This window comes from Periplaneta americana, chromosome 8 (assembly GCF_040183065.1).
Source record: "Periplaneta americana isolate PAMFEO1 chromosome 8, P.americana_PAMFEO1_priV1, whole genome shotgun sequence".
NCBI classification, from domain to species: Eukaryota; Metazoa; Arthropoda; class Insecta; order Blattodea; family Blattidae; genus Periplaneta; species Periplaneta americana.
This window is the reverse complement of record NC_091124.1, coordinates 161,704,799-161,727,737: the sequence shown is the minus strand read 5'-3', so window position 1 is coordinate 161,727,737 and position 22,939 is coordinate 161,704,799. Positions and strand designations below refer to the sequence as shown.

Genomic DNA, 22,939 nt, shown 5'->3' with positions numbered 1-22,939 from the left:
CCAAATTCATAACAGATGATCAAACGTTTTCATATATTTATGACTTTCTTAATAGTTTTGCAGACACCCAGTCTACACATTGAAATGGTCACGTACTGTACGTCGTATTCCAATAATACAACTCTGAGGTCACAATTTGAAACATATTTTCCGAGTAAATATGACCAATTTTCATGGATTCGTGATCACTTTCATAAGCGATATTGAAACTAACAAACTTTCGTTGAGTGAAAGAGAACAGTTAACTGAACTCTGGAATGACACCGCACTTAAAATGAAATGCCATGCGGAAGATATGGTGAATTTCTGGACCTCATCACAAGTGAAAAGAGAATACAGTGAACTGTACAATGGTGCTTTAGAGATTATTATTCAGTTTGTTTCTACGTATCTGTGTGAGAAACATCACTAACTCTAATAAAAACAAAGTTAGGCTACCGAAATCGACTCGATGTATGTAATGATCTCCGACTTAAGCTTACGTCCAAATATAGAACAACTGTGCATGAATCGGTAGACTCATCCATTTCATTAATGTCAGTACCAACTTTTATTCATTTTTTTTTTTGTTAATAAGTTAAAGATTATCCAAACTCTAATAGCCTTGAATTATTAAAGAAACAAAAATGAATTTTATTCTATTAACAGTTGCTCAAGTTCATCGTACTGGAGGGAACACTCAGCAAGAAACTCAGAGTAGAAATATTGGAGACCTGCGTAACTCCTAAACTGTTATATGGGTGCCAGACGTGGTCTCTTACTGCCAAACTTCGTAACAGTCTCCAAATATGCTGAGAAAGATACTAGGCTTATCACTGAGGGACAGAGTTCCAAACGAAGTGCTACAAAAGATGGCAGCAATTAAAGATCCAGCACTGCAAGCCACCAACACCAAATGGAAGTGGGGAGGCCATGTTGCACGACTTAGAGACGGAAGATGGACGCAGAAAGTCACACTATGGGATCCCCGCATTGGCAAGAGATCACCCGGAAGACCAAGACGAAGATGGGCCGACCTCTTCAGTGAACGAGTAGGAAGCCATTGGTCAAGCAGAGCAAGACATAGGGAAGACTGGAAAAACATAAGAAGACAAGTGAACAGCGACTAAAACCAGTGCGACAGAAACAAGCGAACAATACCAAACTGTGCAGAATGTGAACCAATTGAACAATTCCACTCTTACGCGGAGTAGCTCACCGCGTGAGACAAATAGAGCTCTCCCTCTATAGGAGGAGGCCTTTGCCCTTAACGGGACATTTTTAGGCTAATCATTTCATCATTTCATTTCAACAGTAGCTTAATTAGTTAAAACTAATATAAAATTAATTTAATTTAATTAATTTTAATTTTAATTATATTAAAATATATTACAAAAATTATAAATTTGTTTTCGAAGGGAACAAGAGTAAGGTGGTCCGTGAAACTGTTCTGACTTTAAAAAGTGGTCCCCACTTCAAAACAATTTGAGAAACGCTGTTAATATCAGTAATAACAGTCCCTAGTTATGGGCTTGCGTGTCTCATCTCGTAAGTCAAAACTCTCAGGAGATAGTCTTCCGTCCCACAAGATTTCGGAGTCGTCTAGTACCGCCATCATTGTCCTTTACCTACCTTTGGATATGCCACGAGGATACCAGTGTCGCGACAGGTGGAGAAGCCAGCACCATTAGGAAATGACGTATTTTCAAACCGAAGGCAATGAGGAATGTCGACTGAGTGATGAGGGAAAAACGAGAGAATTCAGAGAAAAACTTTACAATCTTGGCTTCGTTCACCTCGAATGTCATGTCCACCGTAGTCGGGTGTTGAACCCGTGCTCGCTTGTACGACAGTCTCATACGATAGCCATGAACCTCATCATTTCATTTTCATGACACAAGATATATGATAAGTTGAGACAGATAATGCTCTAAACAAAAGTAGCCTAAAAACAAACCAATCCATCTTCTCAACTAGCCTATTTCTCATCAAGGACTACAAAGCCCGACTTGTTTTTTCTTGCATTGGATGTATTTATTATGTCATAAAGTGGTACTAGTTTATGCTTTTTCTGTATAGAAAGGTGATAAAAATGCAAATTAAGTTTTACTTCAATTCTACAATATATTCTTGTCACTTATCTCGTTTCTGCAATGACTTATTCATTTAAAGTATACTTATGCTTACCGGTACTGAGATAGGGAAGGGGAAAACAAAGCTTTATACTCATTGTACGTACTCGTACTGCATTTCAGAGATCATAAAAGGCGCTTACGACCCCACGCTTTGCACATCAATGTTGAAAACCAATATCGGTTTATTGCTGTAGTCCACATTGTCATCTCTGTGCTTTAGCAAAACAACATGGTGACGGCGAAGTTATCCTGGTTGCGTATGACTTCAGCATGGGGGAAGAGAGACCTGCATCCTAACTACCGGACGTTACTTCAAAGACAGAAGTGCGATTGTGGACGAAGAAGTATAGATTTCATTGCAAGAATCACTTTTATCGTATTACCGATCCCAACCATAATGCCATACAAGTTTGCTTTCGATGTAAACAAAGAGTAGGGGCGATCACTTCTGTTATATTTCGAAATTGGAGATAACGATGTATATGCTAAGAAAAATTCATATCTAGGAAACATTTAAAACATTTAAACATTGAACTTTCCCAGTGAATAACAGCTAGCGAAATGTTGAGCTAACTGCATCATCTTTTGCTACCGAGGTTCAGAAACCATGAATACTTCCCACCTGCCTCCTGTACTCCTCGATGGAATCTGCTTGTACTTTGTTATTATTAAGTGGGAATAAGTTAAATGTCAAATTTATTTTAAAATACAATATATATCGTAACATAGACAGATTTATTTATTCAATTACACATTAAAATGAAAAGTAAATCAAAAAATCATTCTACCAAATTCAATACAACGTACAAATTATTTCAATGACTTAAGAAGTGCAGAATATTATAATCAGACTGCAGAATTTCATGCAATTTTAATTCAATGAGAATATCTACGAAAAATTTGTACAACTATGCCCATTACAGGCAATACATTCAATAGAAAGTAAATTGACACTTAAGTCTTGCATAGGCTATTGGAAAGATTTCCCTACAAGTAAATAAATTTTCTCATTTTGCACATTTGACTGCATATATCGATAATTTTGAATGTTTCATAATGTAATCCAGCTATTTCTGTAAAAGCCACCTACAACGCTGAAATTTGTTCCACATCAAGAAGTCAGATACTTTCCTTATATCATGGTCTACAACGAATATGAAAGATTACACGCAGAGATGATGTGCCAGTATGAGGCACCTTACATGGTAACAATAAAATATGAACAAAAATAGCTTAGTCTACCACTACAAACCATGTAGGCTAAATCAGTAATGTCATATTTCAAATGTAGGAAACAGAAAACGGATGTAGGTAAATTCTCATTTTTAAATAGAACTATAAATGATTGGAATGACCTACCTGCAGCGGTCTTTGAGGGCTGTCCTTCCTTAAGGAGATTCAAGAATAATTTAAAGAGTTGTGTATAAAGTGAAAATTAAAATTAAGGTGACATTCAACATTTAATTTTTTAAGGTGACATGTATTTATCTAGCCTGACGAGTTTACTTCCTTGGTTTGAATTGTAAATTATTTAAAAATAGCGTGTAAGAGGGCCTTAGACTAGAAATATTTAGTTTAAATGTAGTTCTGTTTATAAGTATGCATAAGAATGCAATTATTTGACTTATATGAACTGTTGTATCAGTGAAGCGAGGTGAGTCAGTGAAGTTATGGTTTTACAGTGCAGTGAACAGTTCCGATCAGTGATAATTTATAGCGTCAATGAAATGTGTTCTATAGTGTCAGTGAAATGTGTTCTATAGTGTCAGTGAAATGTGTTCTATAGTGTCAGTGAAATGTGTGCTAAAGTGTCAGTGAAATGCGTCATAGTGCCACTACAGGGAATGAGATGAGAGTAAAGTGAAAGACTATTGAAACTTATGTAGGACCTATACATAATTATGTAGGTTGTGTTGTAAAATTAGGTGTTTTATTATTATTGTGTTAAATTGTATTGTGTATTCTTATTGTATTGTGTATAAAATTGTATATGTGTTGTAAATTGTATTATGTATTGTAAATTTTATTGTGTATAGCTTATCATTTTAACTGTGTATTGTTAATATTGTATATACCACTGCCACCGGGTGCTTGCCCACTTGCAGTGTAAATAAATACATACATACATACTATACGTAAGAATCTATTGTAATACCCTAAGTCAGTATATTTCACATCAGTAAATTATTATTATTATTGTTATTATTATTATTATTATATCATTATCATCATCATCATCATCATCTGGACATCTTGCCAGCAGCTATGTAACGTATTGGTTTCTTTTCACCCCCTCAATGTACGAGCTCGACATGCTGTTTTATTTCAAAAATTACTTTGGAGTTTGTATGTAAAAAAATAAATGCCGTCATTGCAATGCTATAACACTGTGTTCCCAGAAATCAGCAGGAGCATTTTATTTAATTTTGGGATTTGCAATTGAAGTAATGGTAAAATTGAGACAGGGAAATCAAAAACTCCCCAACTCCAATAAACCAAATTTTACAGGAGAGAGAAAAAACTTAATATTTCTCTTACTAACTTTAAATATTATACATTTATCTATTAATATTGTGTAAATTACATTCTTTATTAATTAAATACTTCAAAACCTAAATTTTTACATTATCTTACGCTACAATTTGAAATAAACACTGCTGGAGTCAGTGGTTTTCTGACTTCTACAGTGTATGATTTAAGAAATGTGAATAAATATGAGCCATGTGAAGAAAAAAAGATAGATATATCATAATTCCCTTATGAAACATTGGAATATACGAGAAAATGGAAGTTTATGATTAAGATTAACATTGCTACATTTTTTTTTTAATTTCAAATATATGAGACAGAAAATCACAAATTACCATAAAGCACATCAAAATACACAAATAAAACCACAAACAATATTAAAATGTTAACACAGTCTCATTCATGTTACAGATTCTGTTTTTGCTCTCACTCTCATTTTCTTCCTGTGCATCTAGATTCTAGATTATTACTGTTCACAAACAGAGTTTGGTAATTCATCCTATTTTCCCCAGAAATAAACTGCATTAAATTTTGCAAGTCCTTTTGCTTTCTTCTTTCAATGGCAATTCTGAATTGTACTTTAGTTGACTGGGGAATGATGCATCTGTATTGGGTTTCTAGAAGTTAATCGACTCAATATTGTGCCTTTAATAGTCCTACTTACATGGATTTCATAGATTTTTGTGACATTCTGAATACCGTATCGTATCACTTTACTCAGCTGGTTGAGCGGTAGTATTGCCACCTACCGGGAAATTAAGCTTGGAATGCAAAAACTCTCTTATTCCATGGAGTAAGTGGAGTTCTAACTTCCACGAGTTTTAAAACAGCCCCCAGAATGCAAATGAATGTCGATATAAGTGTACTCTTGCCTTCCACGCATACGGGACAAACTAAAAAGCACCATCCAGCCCATAACTCAATTTTGTCAAAAACTGGAGTTAGTGCTTTTTGATTTCCCTGTCTCAATTATACATACGTTTGTTGTATATTGTCACAATAACTATTTTAAAACTACAGGCTGAAGAAATTTTACACATACATAATGTTACAAACTCGTAAAACGATCTCATTTTCTTTAACAGTACCTTAAAGTCATATTACTGTATATTACAATTTTACGTACTACTTACCTAATTAAAACATGAATTTTTAAACTATTTCGGAAGGTATTAAAATACATTTATGTTGATATATGATCTTTTTTTCTAAAAATACACAATTAAAGCTTATATACATTTTGATAATAAAGACTAACACACATTATTTTCCCCTTCTCTCCTCTGTATTCTTTACGTGTATTTTTATTTGTATAACATGAACTGTTGAATCAAATTGATCGTTTATCAAGTCTCAGCATCATCGGAGATACATGCAGTTCCCAATCTTCGACATGATTACATGATAATCGATATGTTGATATTCCGAAAGGTCGTGGCCCGCTAACCCCGACCATCTCCTCGCCATACACACACACACACACACACACGCACACACACATACATGGCCGCTACAAGATATTCAGCAATTAAAAAATTGTAATCCGCCGTAGCAACATTACTCGTTAGTCTGTCATGATAATAAAATATTAATACTTTCACATTTTATAAAATCTGTATAGCTTGTGATATTTTCTTTAAGAAACACAAAACTCTTGCATTCAGAAATAACTTTGCACTAGATGAAATTATCATTTAGGCGTAACCATTAAATCACGTCAGAGCCCTCTTGGACATGAAGAGTCCATTTTATTATTTTATAATTCCCTAATATTCACAATCTACATTCCTTTCATAGTATTAAAAGAGATAGGCCTAAGTGTAGGATAACAGTAATGAGAATGGTGATTTGTTGGGGCTGTTCTCATAATAAACACGTTCCGGTGGGCTTGTTCCTTGATCGTGATGTTAAAATGCATATGAGGTTTGTATGTAACTCTTAGCAAGCAGAAGAAAATTTCATACTTATAATATTAAAAGCTTTCATTACAAGTGTATCATAAGACATCAAAAATCATTATGTTAGTGACTCAAATATTTTCATTATAGCCTACATTTTACACATTAAAAACCAGTTCTTTATTAATATTATTATTATAATCCTGTTTTTGAACGTCGTCTACAGATGAGTAAAATTCTTATGGAAAAGTTAGAAATCTTTATTTTTACACATTTTGTACGAGTTAAGGTTACTTAAATTTCGCACAGTACACCTATTTGATAGAGACTTCCCAATTTTTATAATTTTGTCAGAATCGTTTTCGATTGAAGGTGCAATAAGGTCCCTGAGCCAAATAACGCCGCGTATACCTTTAACGCCACCCTATTAATTTTTGTTAACGACACAAGTTTTCGGTAGTGCACTACTGTAGCCTGCATGTGCGCAATCTAGTGATGAAATGAGTTACTAGCTGTCCGCTGACATTTACGAGTGACATGATATTCCATCATTTTCCTGTTGTGTGAATGGCTGTTCTTATATCAAGGTAAGAGGCAATATTTTATTTTGTGTGTTGAGCAAATAATACTTACTTACTTACTTACTGGCTTTTAAGGAACCCGGAGGTTCATTGCCGCCCTCACATAAGCCAGCCATTGGTCCCTATCCTGAGCAAGATTAATCCAGTCTCTACCATCATATCCTACCTCCCTCAAATCCATTTTAATATTATCTTCCCATCTACGTTACGGCATCCCCAAAGGTCTTTTGCCCTCCGGCCTCCCAACTAACACTCTATATGCATTTCTGGATTCGCCCATACGTGCTACATGTCCTGCTCATCTCAAAGTCTGGAATTTATGGTACTAATTATGTCAGGTGAAATATACAATGCGTGCAGTTCTGTGTTGTGTAACTTTCTCCATTCTCCTGTAACTTCATCCCTCTTAGCCCCAAATATTTTCCTAAGAATCTTGTTCTCAAACACCCTTAATCTCTGTTCCTCTCTCAAAGTGAGAGTCCAAGTTTCACAACCATACAGAACAACCGGTAACATAACTGTTTTATAAATTCTAACTTTCAGATTTTTTGACAGAAGACTAGATGACAAAAGCTTCTCAACCGAATAATAACAGGCATTTCCAATATTTATTCTGCGTTTAATTTCCTCCCGAGTGTCATTTATGTTTGTTACTGTTGCTCCAAGATATTTGAATTTTTCCACCTCTTCGAAGGATAAATCTCCAATTTTTATAGTTCCATTTCGTACAATATTCTGGTCACGAGACATAATCATATACTTAGTCTTTTCGGGATTTACTTCCAACCCAATGGCTTTACTTGCTTCAACTAGAATTTCCGCGTTTCCCCTAATCGTTTGTGGATTTTCTCCTAACATATTCACGTCATCTAATAACTATAATAATAATAACCAGGGAACGGATTTATATGGACTAAAAATATATGAAATATGTAAATATATATGTAGTTATTTTTACCAAAATATGGAATTAAATATGGATTTTTACCAAAATATGGAATTAAATATGGACTTAAAATTATAAAAAAATGACTATGTACGTTAAATATTGGTACATTTTAATCAAACTAAACAAAAAATATAATGGACGTACCTTATCTTCCAATGTAGTTTCAACAAAACACAATTTTTATTGTCTGTTACCATAACAATAGGTTACAAACATTTCTTTCAAGTGCTGAAAAGTGAATCTTCTTCTATTGTCTCTGAGGATAGATTTATACTGACTAAAAGAGCGTTCGACGTCACAAGAAGTAACTGGTACATAATTCAATTTCACAATGTCTGCTGGGGATAAGTCCAAGTTAATCTTCACTGTTGATTCACCACTCATCACAGCAACAACCTTTTGTAGTTCTTCATATCCAGGGTTTTTTGAAAGTACAGTGTCCACCTTAGCTCTTACTGCATCTGCAACTTTACCTCTACCACGATTCAGTTGTTCCACAGTACTATTTATAATTTCAAAACTTTCAGATAGTGAAAGGTGCCTATTTTGGAGACTTTTGAGCGTTTTTATGATGCATGAAAATGTATGCTGAATGTGAGCTAAGTCATTCTTCACACTTATGTCACAGGTAACTGTTTTCGCAGTATCAATTGAGACTGCATCTTCAGAGTCCAATGCAAGGAGAACATTGTTAATAGAGTCTATATGTTCGGCATAATATTCAACTGCTTCTAGCCATGTACCCCATCTAGTTAAAATTGGCTTTGGTGGCAATGGAATTTCAGGGTACATTTCTTTCAACACGTTAACTCTACTGGGAGCTTTGAGAAATACTTTTTTCACTGATGAAATCAACAAATCTACTTTAGGGAAATTGTCTCTGACCACTTCTGCCACACGATGAAATGCATGCGCCACACAAGTAAAATGAGTCAATTTAGGATATACAACAGATAATGCTTGTCCAGCTTTGACCATATAAGGGGCAGCATCGCTAATAAAGAATAACACATTATCGTACATAATACCCTTTGGCCACAGGATACCCATAGCTTCGTTGAACAGCTTAACTATAGTTTTGTTATTGCACTTTTCTAGAACATCACAATGTAAAAGAATTCGTTCAGAATATTGTTCACTTAACAAACCGATAACTACATTACCAACAAGTCTACCTTCTTTGTCGGGAGTCTCATCAATGGAAACCCAAATTGAACTATCTTTAATTTCATCTCTTATCTTCTGTATTGTCTCATCGTAGATGGATGGAGCATACGTCTTCCTAAGTGTTGACTCATCCGGGATTGTATGTTGAGTATATTTTTCAAGGAATTCCCTGAAGACCTTATTCTTTAGTTTGTAGAGAGGAATATCAGCAGAGATGAGAGAACGGCACAGGTCGATGTTAAACTCAGATCTTACATTCGATGTTGTTGGTTGTGTTAAAAACAATTGTCTCTGCTTGGAATTTAGTTGTTTGTTGGCCTGATGTTTACTAGTTGTAATGTGTTGTTGCACCAGGAACTTTTGTGTAGATGATACTGCACACTGACACAAATTACAAAATAATATTTTATTGTCAGTTGATAAACCATCTTCTTTAAATTCTGAAATGTAACTTGTTAGTTTTGATTTTAAATTGACTGAATGACGTACTTTTGGCATATTTACCGTCTTTATAGTATGATTTACAAAACTGAACCTATGTGTACTCTGACTGGCATTTAACTGTTGAGCTGCACAACTGAAGTGTGTTAAAAATTTTAAATTAAATTAATACAGTTTTGTAACTTACTTTCCCATTGTTGATAGGACTGCTAATTTTCAAATAACTCTGATGTTAAAGGGATTACTGAACATGTGTTTAAATCTCTATTGTTGAAATGTATTTTTAAAAGTTAATGGAATTTTGTTTTGTTTTATTGTTAAACCTAATATAATATGGACTGTTTTATATGAAATATGGAAAATATATGGAAATTAACGAAAATATGTACTAAACTCTAAAATATGGAAAAATATGGAAAATAAAAGTAGGATTTTTCAACCCTACACATTGTGAAACATAAAGATAATGCAAAATATAAATTATATTAGCTTTATAAGTAAATATGTATTTACATATAAATCCTTTCCCTGATAATAACTATATTAAACTATATATTTTTGTGATCCTTAAACATTCTTCTATGCATAGAAAGTATTTGCTATCTATAAAATTTGAAAATGTTAGAGAAACAGGCATGTCATGTAGCGCTTTAACGCCATGTGGCGTTAAAGGTCTACAGACAAATTTTAGGTCATGTTAGTACTAAGGCTGACAGTACAGCATCAGCAGACTGTTCTGGCTAGGAGAGGTGCAAGAAAGAGCATCTGGTTGCATCTGAGCACGCAGAAAATGTCACAATAAATTTATTGTTACATGCGCTAATGCTCTTTGTACACGTATGGTTATCTTCAAAAGCCAGAGTTTGTAGACGGAGTGGGAGACAGATATGCCTTTTGGAACAGAGACTGTCATGAGTGCCAAGGGCTCTATGAAAACTGCTGTATTCGTCCACTGGCTTGATCAATTCGCCCAATATAAGGTGGCAGGGGAGGTGGTGTTGATATTTGATGGAGCATCATCTCATCTGGACGCAAACATTACAAGTGCCACTGATAATTACGGAATCACACTGTATTGCATTTCCAGTAATACAACACATGAGCTGCAACCCATGGATAAAGTGCAAGCACTAGTTGGACGTGTTTTATATGTGAAGAAGATCGCGTTGAGAACATGTCATTATGTCATATTGTGCGAGGTATTTACATGATAAGTGTGAATACATCAGGAAAATCACTAAGCTTTCAACTTGCAAATGTTCAGAATGTGCAGTGATGATATAGGTTCAATTGCTTATCGAACTCTTAAATTTTTTTTTTATTTTACATAACTTAATTTTTTGTTTTTACTTATTGGAAAACATTCATATTAATAACTTTCTACTGTGTTTAATAACTTTCTACTGTGTCACATTGTCTCTTTTTTTTAAAGTAAGCAGTCACTGGAAAACATATTTTCTTAATCCATCTGGTGTTTCAGTTTCAGATCAAGAATCTTTCATTAGTATTGAGTGATTTTGTATCTTTTAATAACAGAAACTCAAATTTAGTTGCTTAGTTCAATTTGTGTTGCTTAGGAAAAATAATTCATTAATAATTATAAGTGTATAGGTTACTAGAAAATAGGTGACGTTAATTGGACAACCTGTTCCTAATAGCGCCAGTTTACAAAGTTTTCCTATTTGAGTTCTAATTCTTGTTCGGTATATAATATATCCATTTTCATTGTGCTATTTTGTAAAGATAAGATTACAGTTTCTATTTCATAATTTTCGTGTTTGTACATAACTTATTTCCAGAGCAAAAGTGACTGAAGAAGTGTTAAGGTGGCGTTATTTGGTATGTGTACCTTAATGTAAACAAAAATATACCACGGAACATTTTTGGAGACATGGTACTGTCTATTTTAGATCGTTTAGTGCTTTAATTTACAGTGCAATATTATATAACATAAAAATCGTGAAAAAAAAATTCTAAGCGGTTTTCGGTAAATCGTCATGTCTTATTATTTTTTAAATAAAGATCCATTATTATACGAAGAAAAAATTAATATTCAATTATGCATATTGGACTTGCGGATAATAAATATAAACAAAACCATATTATAGTCTGAAACAAATCGCCATACACATACAGATAGAAGGTATGACGTAAACCGTTTTTTCAGTACCAAGAGTGCTGGAAAAGGTTTTTTTTTCAGCTTCACATTTTCTTTTGCTCTAAGTATAATGGGAGAGGAAAGAAAAAAACACGCACACGTAGTTTGAGCCATGTTTCCTATCTTACTTATTCTCGTGACTTCAGACATCATCAGCTCTGCACCAAATATAGACAGACTCTTACGTACAGTATTACGATGCGTGACTCATATGTATGTAGCAGTGCCAATTTGCACAGTTTGCATTCTCTCTGCACTTTAACAGTGACAAACACACCGCAATGATAAACTCAGTCACGAAGAAATTTCGATTTGAAGGAATAACAGCGAACTCAATGGCGTGCTGAGCCAAAAGTTGACAGCGCACTAACCTAAATGTAACAATGAGGTTGACCCAATTACAACGTTGTGAGCACAATATGTATTAACGTGCAAAAAATGATCAGACAAAATAAATAAAACAAAACTGACGCACTTCACATGTATTATGTAACTATGTGTTTATAAATATATCAAGATTTGGATAGACATTTAAGTATAGGATTGACAACAACCGAAATAATGGCTGCAGATGTCGGAATTACCAGAGGACAACGAATACTGCTGTTATAGCTGTCGAATAATTTTGGTCCAAGTCCATACAGACTTGACAACAGATAGACATTCAGTGAAATTCACATGTCATGGGATCGACATGACTCCGAACTTCTAACTAGGAAGACAACACAGGACATTATATTGACAATGGACATTCTTATATTAAACAGATTTCAAGCCCACAACTGTGGATTTTGCGCAGTGTTAAAGCTACTCTTTAATCGATGCAAACACTACGACCATATTATTAAAAAGAATAGAGCAACATTTTGTGTCATCCTTTCTAACTCGTTATGAGAAGCAAATTAAGCTTTAAGGAATAACTCCCTGTAAAGTTAATTTGAATAATTTCGAGGGAAAAATTGTTCCGGGGCCGGGTATCGAACCCGGGACCTTTGGTTAAACGTACCAACGCTCTCCCAACTGAGCTACCCGGGAACTCTACCCGACACCGATCCAATTTTTCCCTCTATATCCACAAACCTCAAAGTGGGCTGACAACCGTCAAGCAACCAACAGTGTGCACTCAAATGTTGGTTGCTTGACGGTTGTCAGCCCACTTTGAGGTCTGTGGATATAGAGGGAAAAATTGGATCGGTGTCGGGTAGAGTTCCCGGGTAGCTCAGTTGGGAGAGCGTTGGTACGTTTAACCAAAGGTCCCGGATTCGATACCCGGCCCCGGAACAATTTTTCCCTGGAAATTATTCGTTATGAGAACTTAAAAAAAATGTCTAAAATAAGTGATGACTTCTAAACATTCTTACTGGTATTTATATTAAATTTACATTGGTTTATGCATCTGGTAACATGCTGCTACCAAACTTGGAAATTTCCCAAACGTATTTTTCCCCACTGTACATTTTCCTCTTCTGTAACAAACAAATAATCGATCGTGAGTAGTGTTTTCAGACCGAAGTGCAACATATTTACGGTACAAACCAAGAAAATCTACATTTTTACTTCTACTGATGACTACGAACGTTCTTGGAACATCGTTCTTCGAATTATTCGTATCTGAACAATCAGCGATGAGCCTGTATCCTCAATGTCGTTGATTTTCAAATTCGTCAGCTTGTCTCAACGACATGCAATAGCTACGCCTAAAACCAAAGCAATCTACAAAAGCAATCAATCATTATTACAAAATGCCAACAATATTACCTCTACACGTTTTACAGCGATCTAACTTTATAATAATTATGCTAATTACTTTAACACGTCGCCATCCGCTTTCGACAAGAAAGTTTGAACATCATCCCAGGACAATACTTCAGATTATTTGCACTATATCCAACTGAATTCCTCTTTAACAATGCAATAAGTTTTCCATATTTACTAATATCAATGTTATCATTTACCATTAAACAAGATATTATAGTCGCGACGCTGTTATTCCCGGAGTGACTCCTCCTCTTTGCTTACGTCTTAGGAAGTGAAGGCTCTACAAAGTCTAGGTAGGTAGTATCGTTCGCCATTTTTGTTCTTTCGTTGCCGAGCTACCATACAAGGAATCTATTTGCCACACCGTTAAACATCGTGTCGTAGCTCCTATGATAATAAACCAAACGCACTGTAATTGAGCAAATAATTGAGCGGCAAATAACGTCCTCGTGTGCTTTCTGCGAACGCCAACGAAAGAGCCAAAATGGCGGGCGATTATATTAAGTATTTATCGAGCCTTAGGAAATGCATAACATCTTCATCAGCGAATCACAAGACGCCCACATTTAAATGTAGCCGACCTGCAACGTGATGGGCTGCCGGAAATTAGAGCGACGGGACTATAACATAGAATATTGTGCCCATATCGTAGTAGACTCGTATTCCTTCAATCTTTCTGTGAAATACAGAAACAAGATTTTTATGAATACATAATTATGTACATTCTTCAATAACATTATTCTTTAAAAAGAGTGTATGCACTTTCAATCTTCTGGATTTTTTTTCAGCAGTAAACCAGAAACTGCCTCACTAGCAGCTTACGTTATTTCTTTTGGCTCTTCAAAACTATCCATTTTGCATTGCACATACAAATCCTAACAATACAATCAATATAAACAGAAGAACGTTGCTGACATTTCCTTTGCTTCAGAGCATTGCCCTCAATAAAAAGAGCCCCAACAAACTTTAATAAAGAAAAATAAAATAAAATGCTACAATTCAGTCGCGCCTTGGAAAAAATAGTATATACACCACGGGATCGAAATACATGTTCCCCTCATTTGTAGCCTTTGGGATAAATCTCTCGGTCTCCAATTATATACCTTGCGGAAAATCATGCGTTTCTGTCCCTCAATGTATAATATAATATTCACTTACTTTCCTACGGAAGTAATGTGACTTACGTCCCGTCGTCAATAGCAACCAACATTATCACGGTAAAATCCATTTACTTCCCTAAGAACAAGCTAATAACAGCATACTTAAGGCAGTTGGAGTGGAAAAACTATTTTGTGCACGTTTATTTTGTGTCCGATGCATTTTAACATGCCATCTATGAAGAAAAAACGTGAGTAGGTTCTCCTGTATTTCTTTTTTTATGAGTGCCATTGAATTTATCAAAACAAAAGACTGACGCCTGTGTGAATTACTCATTGTCACTTGTAATGAAAGAGGCGTACAACAACCATGACCCTCTACATGTAGGCGACCATAGTTAATATTACAGACAATGAACCAACAGGAAATTAACGGAAAATCTAAAACTTCACATGTAAACGCATTATTATTATTATTATTATTATTATTATTATTATTATTATTGTTATTGCAAGTTGCATCTAACTTAAAACATATCAAAGTCATACGCATTGGTTATGTGCCTGAATTTCAAAGAGTTCGTACTCTGCTATGCAGTGCCACAATCTATCGGTAGAAAAATCAAGTCTTCAAAAGAAAATGTCATAAGCCTGACCCGAAATGATGTCGATGCAAAAATTTTCAGCTACACAATGCGTATGATTCGTCTGATTTGCGTGTCTGAAAGATACTTATCAGTTCCGGGAAAATAGCTATCTGGTAATGACTCGGCAAACAAAATTTCTTCACAGAATTAAGCAATTCCTTGCCTTTCATTTTATAAACATGTCAATTCAACCATTTACACAACCAGCATGGTTATCAAAACGTCGTTACGGCGGATTACTATGTTAAATCTCTCTTTTCTGTCACTGCCAGCTTCTACAAACACAAGCCAGTCGAATAAATTTTCTCAAGGATTGCGAAATGACAAGAAACAAGTGCCTCTATATCTTGCAACGGCCATGTTGACACAACCATGCTGAGAAATCTGCAGAAGCATAAAAAAAATAAGACGATGACGTCACAAATATGTGCCTCTGATGAAGCATAAAGAAATACGTCATTATCCTATTCTTTTCATAAGTGTCTATTTACACAAGCTTGGATTAACGTTTTAACTCACAGTGGGACCCGACGGACAGCGTGTGAGGTTTCTTCTTCCGCCGCATGAGCGAAGTCCAAACTCGTCTGTGCGCCATCTTGTATATAATCCAACAATCGCAGAACCACACGTTTACGGCGAACTGATGTTACGATAAAAGAAAGGCCAAATCCGTCTGCTAGAGTCACAATGACGCAACTGATTCCAAAGGAATAGAACATGCAGTACGACGTTCACTATTGGTGCTGTGTACGGTGACACATGAGAAACTCCACGCGTGGTTCACAGGAGACGAAGATATCCAGCCAAGAAATGTCACACACAGAGAATCTTTTCACTTCACAGATAATTACTTCATATATTACAATAGTGAATAATGAGGTTTACTAACAGTGCACGAATTAGGGGCTTTATAATTGACAGAAATAATTATACAGATTTATTTTTTATAACACAGAGAAACTAAAGAGAAAATGTCTTCTTGAATATTTTCACACCTGTACTGCAATAAGAAACAATGACAAAGCACAATAAAACACACACATTAAATCCTACCTTGCCAACAAAATATAAACGCATTTATAGCACATTTAAAATCTAGCTATGGATGCAGCAATGTATTTAACTATCCCACGCCAGATAACAGACACACTGGTAGCAGATCGAAATCGATTTCCTGCGTGAATGGAGGTAACGATAATTCATGGTTTGCTTCGAGCTTCGATTGAGCGTGTGGCGTCGCGTAGTCGAGCGCTCGCATCGCAACTAAACGCAGCCGGAGTTCCGTGAGGCATACGTGATCACGGGGGAAGCCCAGCACGGAGGAGATCCTATAGCCAGGCCGTTGAGTGATGATCCGTCTTATGTATGAGCTTGCTTTATGTCGAGAATTTCTGCAATTTCCCAGGAACATGAGAAAATATACGAAATACTCGGCACCAATTAAAAAAAAAAAATTGAGCTTTGGTTTATATTTTACATCGCGCTTATCCATGTTGTCTTTAAATCAAATTAAATACTATTACTGAAAATAAAGCACTTAAAGAATATGCCTAAATAAATTAAAAATGTACCTCTTAGAAAATAAGTTTTTTAATTGGTCATTTAACGTCGCTGTATCAACTATTAGGTTATTTAGCGTCGATGGTGATAGCGCGATGGTATTTGGCGAGATGAGTCCGAGGAATCGCCTCAGATTACTTCACATTCGCCTTATGATTAGGGAAACCCTCGGAAAAAAAGCCAACCAGATAATCAGCACAAACGAGAATTGAACCCACGCCCGAGCGGAATTCCGGATTAGTAAACGCGCTGTTGTCTGAACTACGCCGGTGGCTGAAAATCATTCACACGTACAATACTTTCTGAAGAATGAACTACAGTACTTGTAACAATATTGTTTGTTCTGAAGCATTACGTCATGAAATGCAACACAATCCTAAAATAGTACATTATGCAACGAGCCTATAATGGTAGTAATTAAGACGTGAGTATGTTTATGAAACGAGCGCAAGCGAGTTTCATAATTTTCATACAAGCGTCTTAATTACCATTATAGGCAAGTTTCATACGACTTTTTATGCTCGACCATATTTCTAACTTGAAATTATTCATAAGTATTCATGTTATGGTTATGTGAGGAGCGGAACTGATCTGAATTGTGAGATGTGCGCAGACGCGAAAGTATTGATTTTTTCCGAGGCACGAATGTCATTGACCTTGATATAATCTAGATAATAACATGAAGATTAGTCTTGATATAACCTGGAAATTGATTTAGAATTGAAAAACGAGATGACAAATTGAATTTATTTGAATATTATTTACAATTAACGCTAATTATTATAGTAACAGAACATAACCTTCTGCGACAGTATTGGATTTCCAGCCTCCGTGACTTTTCACTAATTGTCTTTCGATTGCATATCCGAGAATAATCGATACTTGCGGTTTTATAATGGTACAAAGGTGATTTCTCATTGGCTGAACAACTGAATTATAATGAATAGGTGTACTTTAATGAGGTGCATTAAAGGGCTACTACTAGGTGTATAATTACTACATTTCGGCATGGTCGAGCATAAAATTATTTCACGATGAGCACCGATTTTAATGTCTTCATACGCTACTTGTTTTTCTCATCCGTCCATAGTGAGTTCATGCAGACAACAGCCTTTCAGCATTTACATTTGTACTAGAGATACACTTAATGAACTGTCGTTTTTTTAAATTTGGATCTTTTCAAACACTTTTGAAGAGATGCACCCAGACTTCGTCTAAATGTTTTAATTTAAGAATTTTCTTCAATTCACTATCTCACTTGGAATTCAGAACATTTTTTCACAATCATGATCTCGTAACACAAGTGAGGTACAACGATGTTTGATCTGGTAGCAGTTTGTTTCATAGTTTGAACTGTTTTAAGAACATTGCATAAATTCAGTGTCACCTCCAATGTTGCCAATTTACATATTTCCAATGTCACCAACAGTGATGGAGACTGATATTTATAATAAAATAGCAGTTGATATTCCTAGTTTTATTTTCACTGCGGAGAACTGCCAGAGACATTCTACTCGTGTTCGCATTATGATCACTACAGGCCTCTGCGGTCTCATATTTTGGTCGGCAATAATATCTCTCCGCAAATTGACTGGGGGAAAAGTACCGGTAAAATGAAATGGTCGTTAAATGAATGTCTTGTTTTACCCTGTCTCTCGAAGTATTCCTAAAAATAAACACGAATACTCTAGCTTCCTATTGGCTCTCTTGTTACTTGAAGACTTGGGTTCAAACCATGACATCAATGTTCACAACAATATGGACGTCACGAGCAGGATGATCATATTGTGTACATGCCTCGTCATAATTTTGATCAACAAAGTTATAAAAACGACAACATGGAAAACAAGCGCTGACGTCACTAGCCAAGTGTCATCACTCGACAGCCCGACTATAGTAGTGAGTGTATTTCTTGTAGAGATGGGTAAAAAATAACACAACAGTTATTTTGGAACTGTTCCGGTCTCGGAACTGTTGCAAAAATGAACAGTAGGTCGGAACCTCCTGTTCCGAAATAACAGTGTTCCGACTCCGAGCTGCTCACTTGCCAACTGTTGCGGGCTCGCAGTACCGCGTGGCACAAGGTATGTTCCGACTCCCTCGGAACTGTTGCAAAAATGAACAGTAGGTCAGAACCTCCTGTTCCGAAATAACAGTGTTCCGACTCCGAGCTGCTCACTTGCCCAGCTGTTGCGGGCTCGCAGTACCGCGTTGCACAAGGTATGTTCCGACTCCGAGATAACAGTCGGAACGTCGGAGCTTGTTCCGATGAACCAACGACAGCTGCAGTTACACTGTACTTGAAACTCTCACGTGGTTGGAGGGGGGCGCATGGACATTGAAATCCTTGCGGTGGCGCGAACTTTAATATCAACATTTGTAAGACTGGCCAATCATCTGTAATGTTATAGTAAGTATTCAATAATCTGTAATATTGATTCCCGCTTTATGGTTTATTTCACCATTAGTTGACTAATTCTGTTTTATAAACATTCTACAAAGTCATAAAGTACGCATACTATTATTAATTCATTGATCAGCTGATTCTATACAAAGGTTAAAGTCGTAAATGGTAATGAGTGGTTTAGTTACAATGTCTGTATGTCGTTTGTTGAGGTTAAGTCTGACAAGCACAAGTTTTTGTGCTATCTTCTCTGTTATCAAAGAACGACAAAAATGTTGTAGCATTATTTGTTGGAAACTACCCATATAAGTACTGATTTGGAGAGCGAGGTTTAATGCGAAGTTTAAATTACACTTTGGTAAAGATGCGATTCCAACATTTTACTAACCCACTGCGGGGTTTCCAGGTTTCAGTACTGCCAATATATATCTTTTTTATTTATGAAATTGTAATATTTATTATTATTATTATTATTATTATTATTATTATTATTATTATTATTATTATTATAACTGCATTAAGAAAAGTAAAAATAAAAATTAATGATTTGTTTTTTTTATTATGTAATAGAGAGAAGAGAAATTACATACCATATCTTTTAAATGTTATGTTATTTTTTTTAGTTGGCTACCATGTCTTTATAACTTTATGTACGAAAACAAAGTGTTGTATTCTGTCCTTGTAGTCAACAGCTGTTTAATTACTAACATTAAGCTTTTGAGTTCTGTCCGCATGCACAGCAATTTTCCAAAATCGATTCGAATGTGCATTGCAGTGCCATCTATAGATAAGAATGTGTACTATGTCATGCCTATGAGTGCTCCAGTGTGAGCAGCATGGTAAAGAGGGAGGGTACTGTACCGTTCGTTTGAACGACTCAACGACTCCGACTCATCACCACTGGTGACTGTTATTTCGGAACTGTTATTTGGAACATAGTATTTTTTCGGAACTGGAACCGTCGGAACTGTTCCGGGAAAAGAACAACTTCGCCCATCACTAGTAGTGAGTGTATTTCTTGTTCGCAACGATTTAACATTGAAGAGGAAGCTTCTTCTTGTCAGAGCCACTCGATTACGAGTAGCATGAACGGAAGAGGTGTGAGGCAAGAATCAGACCACCATCTTCCTTTTATTGGAGAAGTAAACAGCTTTACACAGAAGTACAGCCTGGTGCAATTCACACTGCGTTCCAAAAACCAAACATCAGGAAAGCTTGTATTTTGAGGGTTAAATTTTGAAACAAATTCAGTACCTACTTTATATCTGTGGCCGGGAGGAAAAAAGTCTTAAGTCAATTTTTTGTGAAAATGAGATTTTTATATATTCTGAAAGCGGAAACAATTCTCTACAATCTGGTAAAATGGCTAAAGTCAAATAAGACTCTTGACTGGATTTATAGAGCGTTACCAAATGACCTAAGTACATTTTGAATCGAGCACACACAGAATAAAGGACTTAAGTATATTTAATACTTTATTCCTTACAAACCATCAAATGTTTACGTTCCATGCTTCCCTATTAAAAAAGTCTAACTTGTATTTTAGCCATTTATCACATACTGATGCCCTTTCCTTTTAAAACTTTAAGCACCAGGGTAAACAGTCCTATAATTGTTTAAAACCAATTTTGCATTCCTAATAATTTACATTTCTCATTTATTTTGACATGAAAAAGGTCTTATGTTTAATAGTCCCTTCTACTCACTTTGGCTTCTACTTTTGAAAGGGCTTAAGTGCGGCTATTTTTGGAAATAATCAAGAAAAGTGCAGGGGCGTATTTTGCGGGCTACCGAGGCTACCGGCGATAGCCCAAGGAAATTACGAAAGAAAAAGTTTATAATATAACATAATGTAATAATTTTGTATTATTAGTTTTACCATAGTAATTAAAATTAAAGTAATTGTTAGATATATTTTGTGTAATAATAGAGTCAGCGGTAGCCCAAACCCTTTAACCAGTATACGCCACTGGAAAAGTGTTAAATGAGCAACATTATTTATTTTAGAAGAATATAAACAAATAATATCCACGAAAAACCTCTTAATTAAAAAAAACTCTATAAACTCTATAAATTGACACCAATTTCAATCTTTCTACTGCTTTCCTGAAAAGTATAAAATTTTTACTTAAGACCTTTTTCCTTCCGACCACAGATATATAAGTTATAATTATTGCAATTTAAATTATACATTTTCATGTTTGCAATACAAATTACTGACATTTAAACAATTTTTATATATAATACATTGTTACTTGCACGTTAATGTTTCTGGTTAATTTGAAGTTGATATTGAAGATAAATACGAAATAGCACTAAGAAAATCGTATTTTTAAATAACTTGAACTAGCATAAAATGATTACGAGACATTTTTATTATTATTATATCGCCTTCATGTCGCAAAATGGAATTCAATTAAATTTTATAAAATGGTACTATTATTCTTCTTACAATGATAAATGAAATTCATGTGAGTAGGCATAGTACATGCTGTTATTATAGATCTATATTCATGTGAACAATGAAAAGTGCTATCAAAACAATATATGCACATACGATAAAATTCTTTGTTAGGGATTCATACTACACAGTAATATACACATAAACTGAACTGACTTAAATTTGCAATCCTTCTACATTTTTCATCCATATTGGCGTATTTTTATGTTGAATTTGATCTACGATTTAACATCAAAGGAAAGAATTAAAAATTCAACTTCAATTCGACTGTAATGTTTTGTTGTTCATCTGTATGCGCCTGTCCCCCCCCCCCACCTTGTTCAAAGTATCATTACAACTGGATTCAACTCATGTGTCATGTTTCAGCTCTCAATATGGATCCGCACTGACACCGAGGTCACGTAATAAATCAGGTAACTGCGACGCATAATAATTACACGGCCAGAATGATAAATTCATCCATAGCGTAATACTGCACGTAAAGAAACCTTAAACATTTCAACACTCGGATGACAAATTCATAGACAACACTATCCAAGAACGGTTCACTTGACTTACCTAAGCTACGGGATTTTAATTTAGCGGCAAACCGAGCATACCCATCCATAGCACTCGTGTGTAGATAGCCTCAGAGGATCGACAGTTGCATAAGAACCACAATGAAAGCGGGTTCCACAATTTTACTTCTACATTACAAAATGTTAGAAGCAAAATTCTCGGGTTCGTTACAAGACACGTGAAAGAACAGGATCGTTATTCACATTTCACTTTCACGGAATCTTACAAAACAGAAGCATTACACTTGTTCACAACACAAGAATCTTCACACGGCGGTACACAATCAAGGCCCACATCTCACTGGTGACTGAGAGGCTAAACAATAGAGTTGGGCGTGAACATCATCCTGTACTTCAAACCGCTAACTTCCGTTGTAAGGCCCCAAGAAAGGAAGAGCCGACTGGACAGCCCGACTGCCATAAGCAGGGGCAATCTCACCCGTGACGTACCTCACGAAGACGAAGGAACAGGGCGGTTACCTAGCAACAATTAAATTGCCGCGGAAGTTCCCACCAATCTAATCTAAAGCGACATTAGGTGTAGCGAACAGGAGGAGATTTTCATGGTCAAAGGAGTCAGTGTCGCACTACTTGTCTGAAGGATTTGTATCAGCGGTG

The 22,939-nt window shown here is 35.5% G+C and overlaps 1 protein-coding gene across 8 annotated transcripts in view; it reads right to left on the bottom strand.

The window, feature by feature from the left end:
* Positions 1–22,632, bottom strand: part of raskol (Ras GTPase-activating protein raskol) — a 605,213-nt gene extending 582,581 nt beyond the window's left edge. For 5 of the 8 annotated variants that reach the window (XM_069833949.1, XM_069833952.1, XM_069833953.1 and 2 more), the window contains exons 1-2: positions 22,323–22,632; positions 15,859–16,339 (exon numbers count right to left, since the gene is read on the bottom strand). In XM_069833949.1, coding sequence (XP_069690050.1) covers positions 15,859–15,934 — 76 coding nt within the window. In that variant the 5' untranslated portion in view covers positions 15,935–16,339; positions 22,323–22,632. The remainder of the gene's footprint in view (positions 1–15,858; positions 16,340–22,322) is intronic. The other 3 variants (XM_069833962.1, XM_069833963.1, XM_069833951.1) reach the window with 2 other exon arrangements.
* Positions 22,633–22,939: the final 307 nt, after the last annotated feature.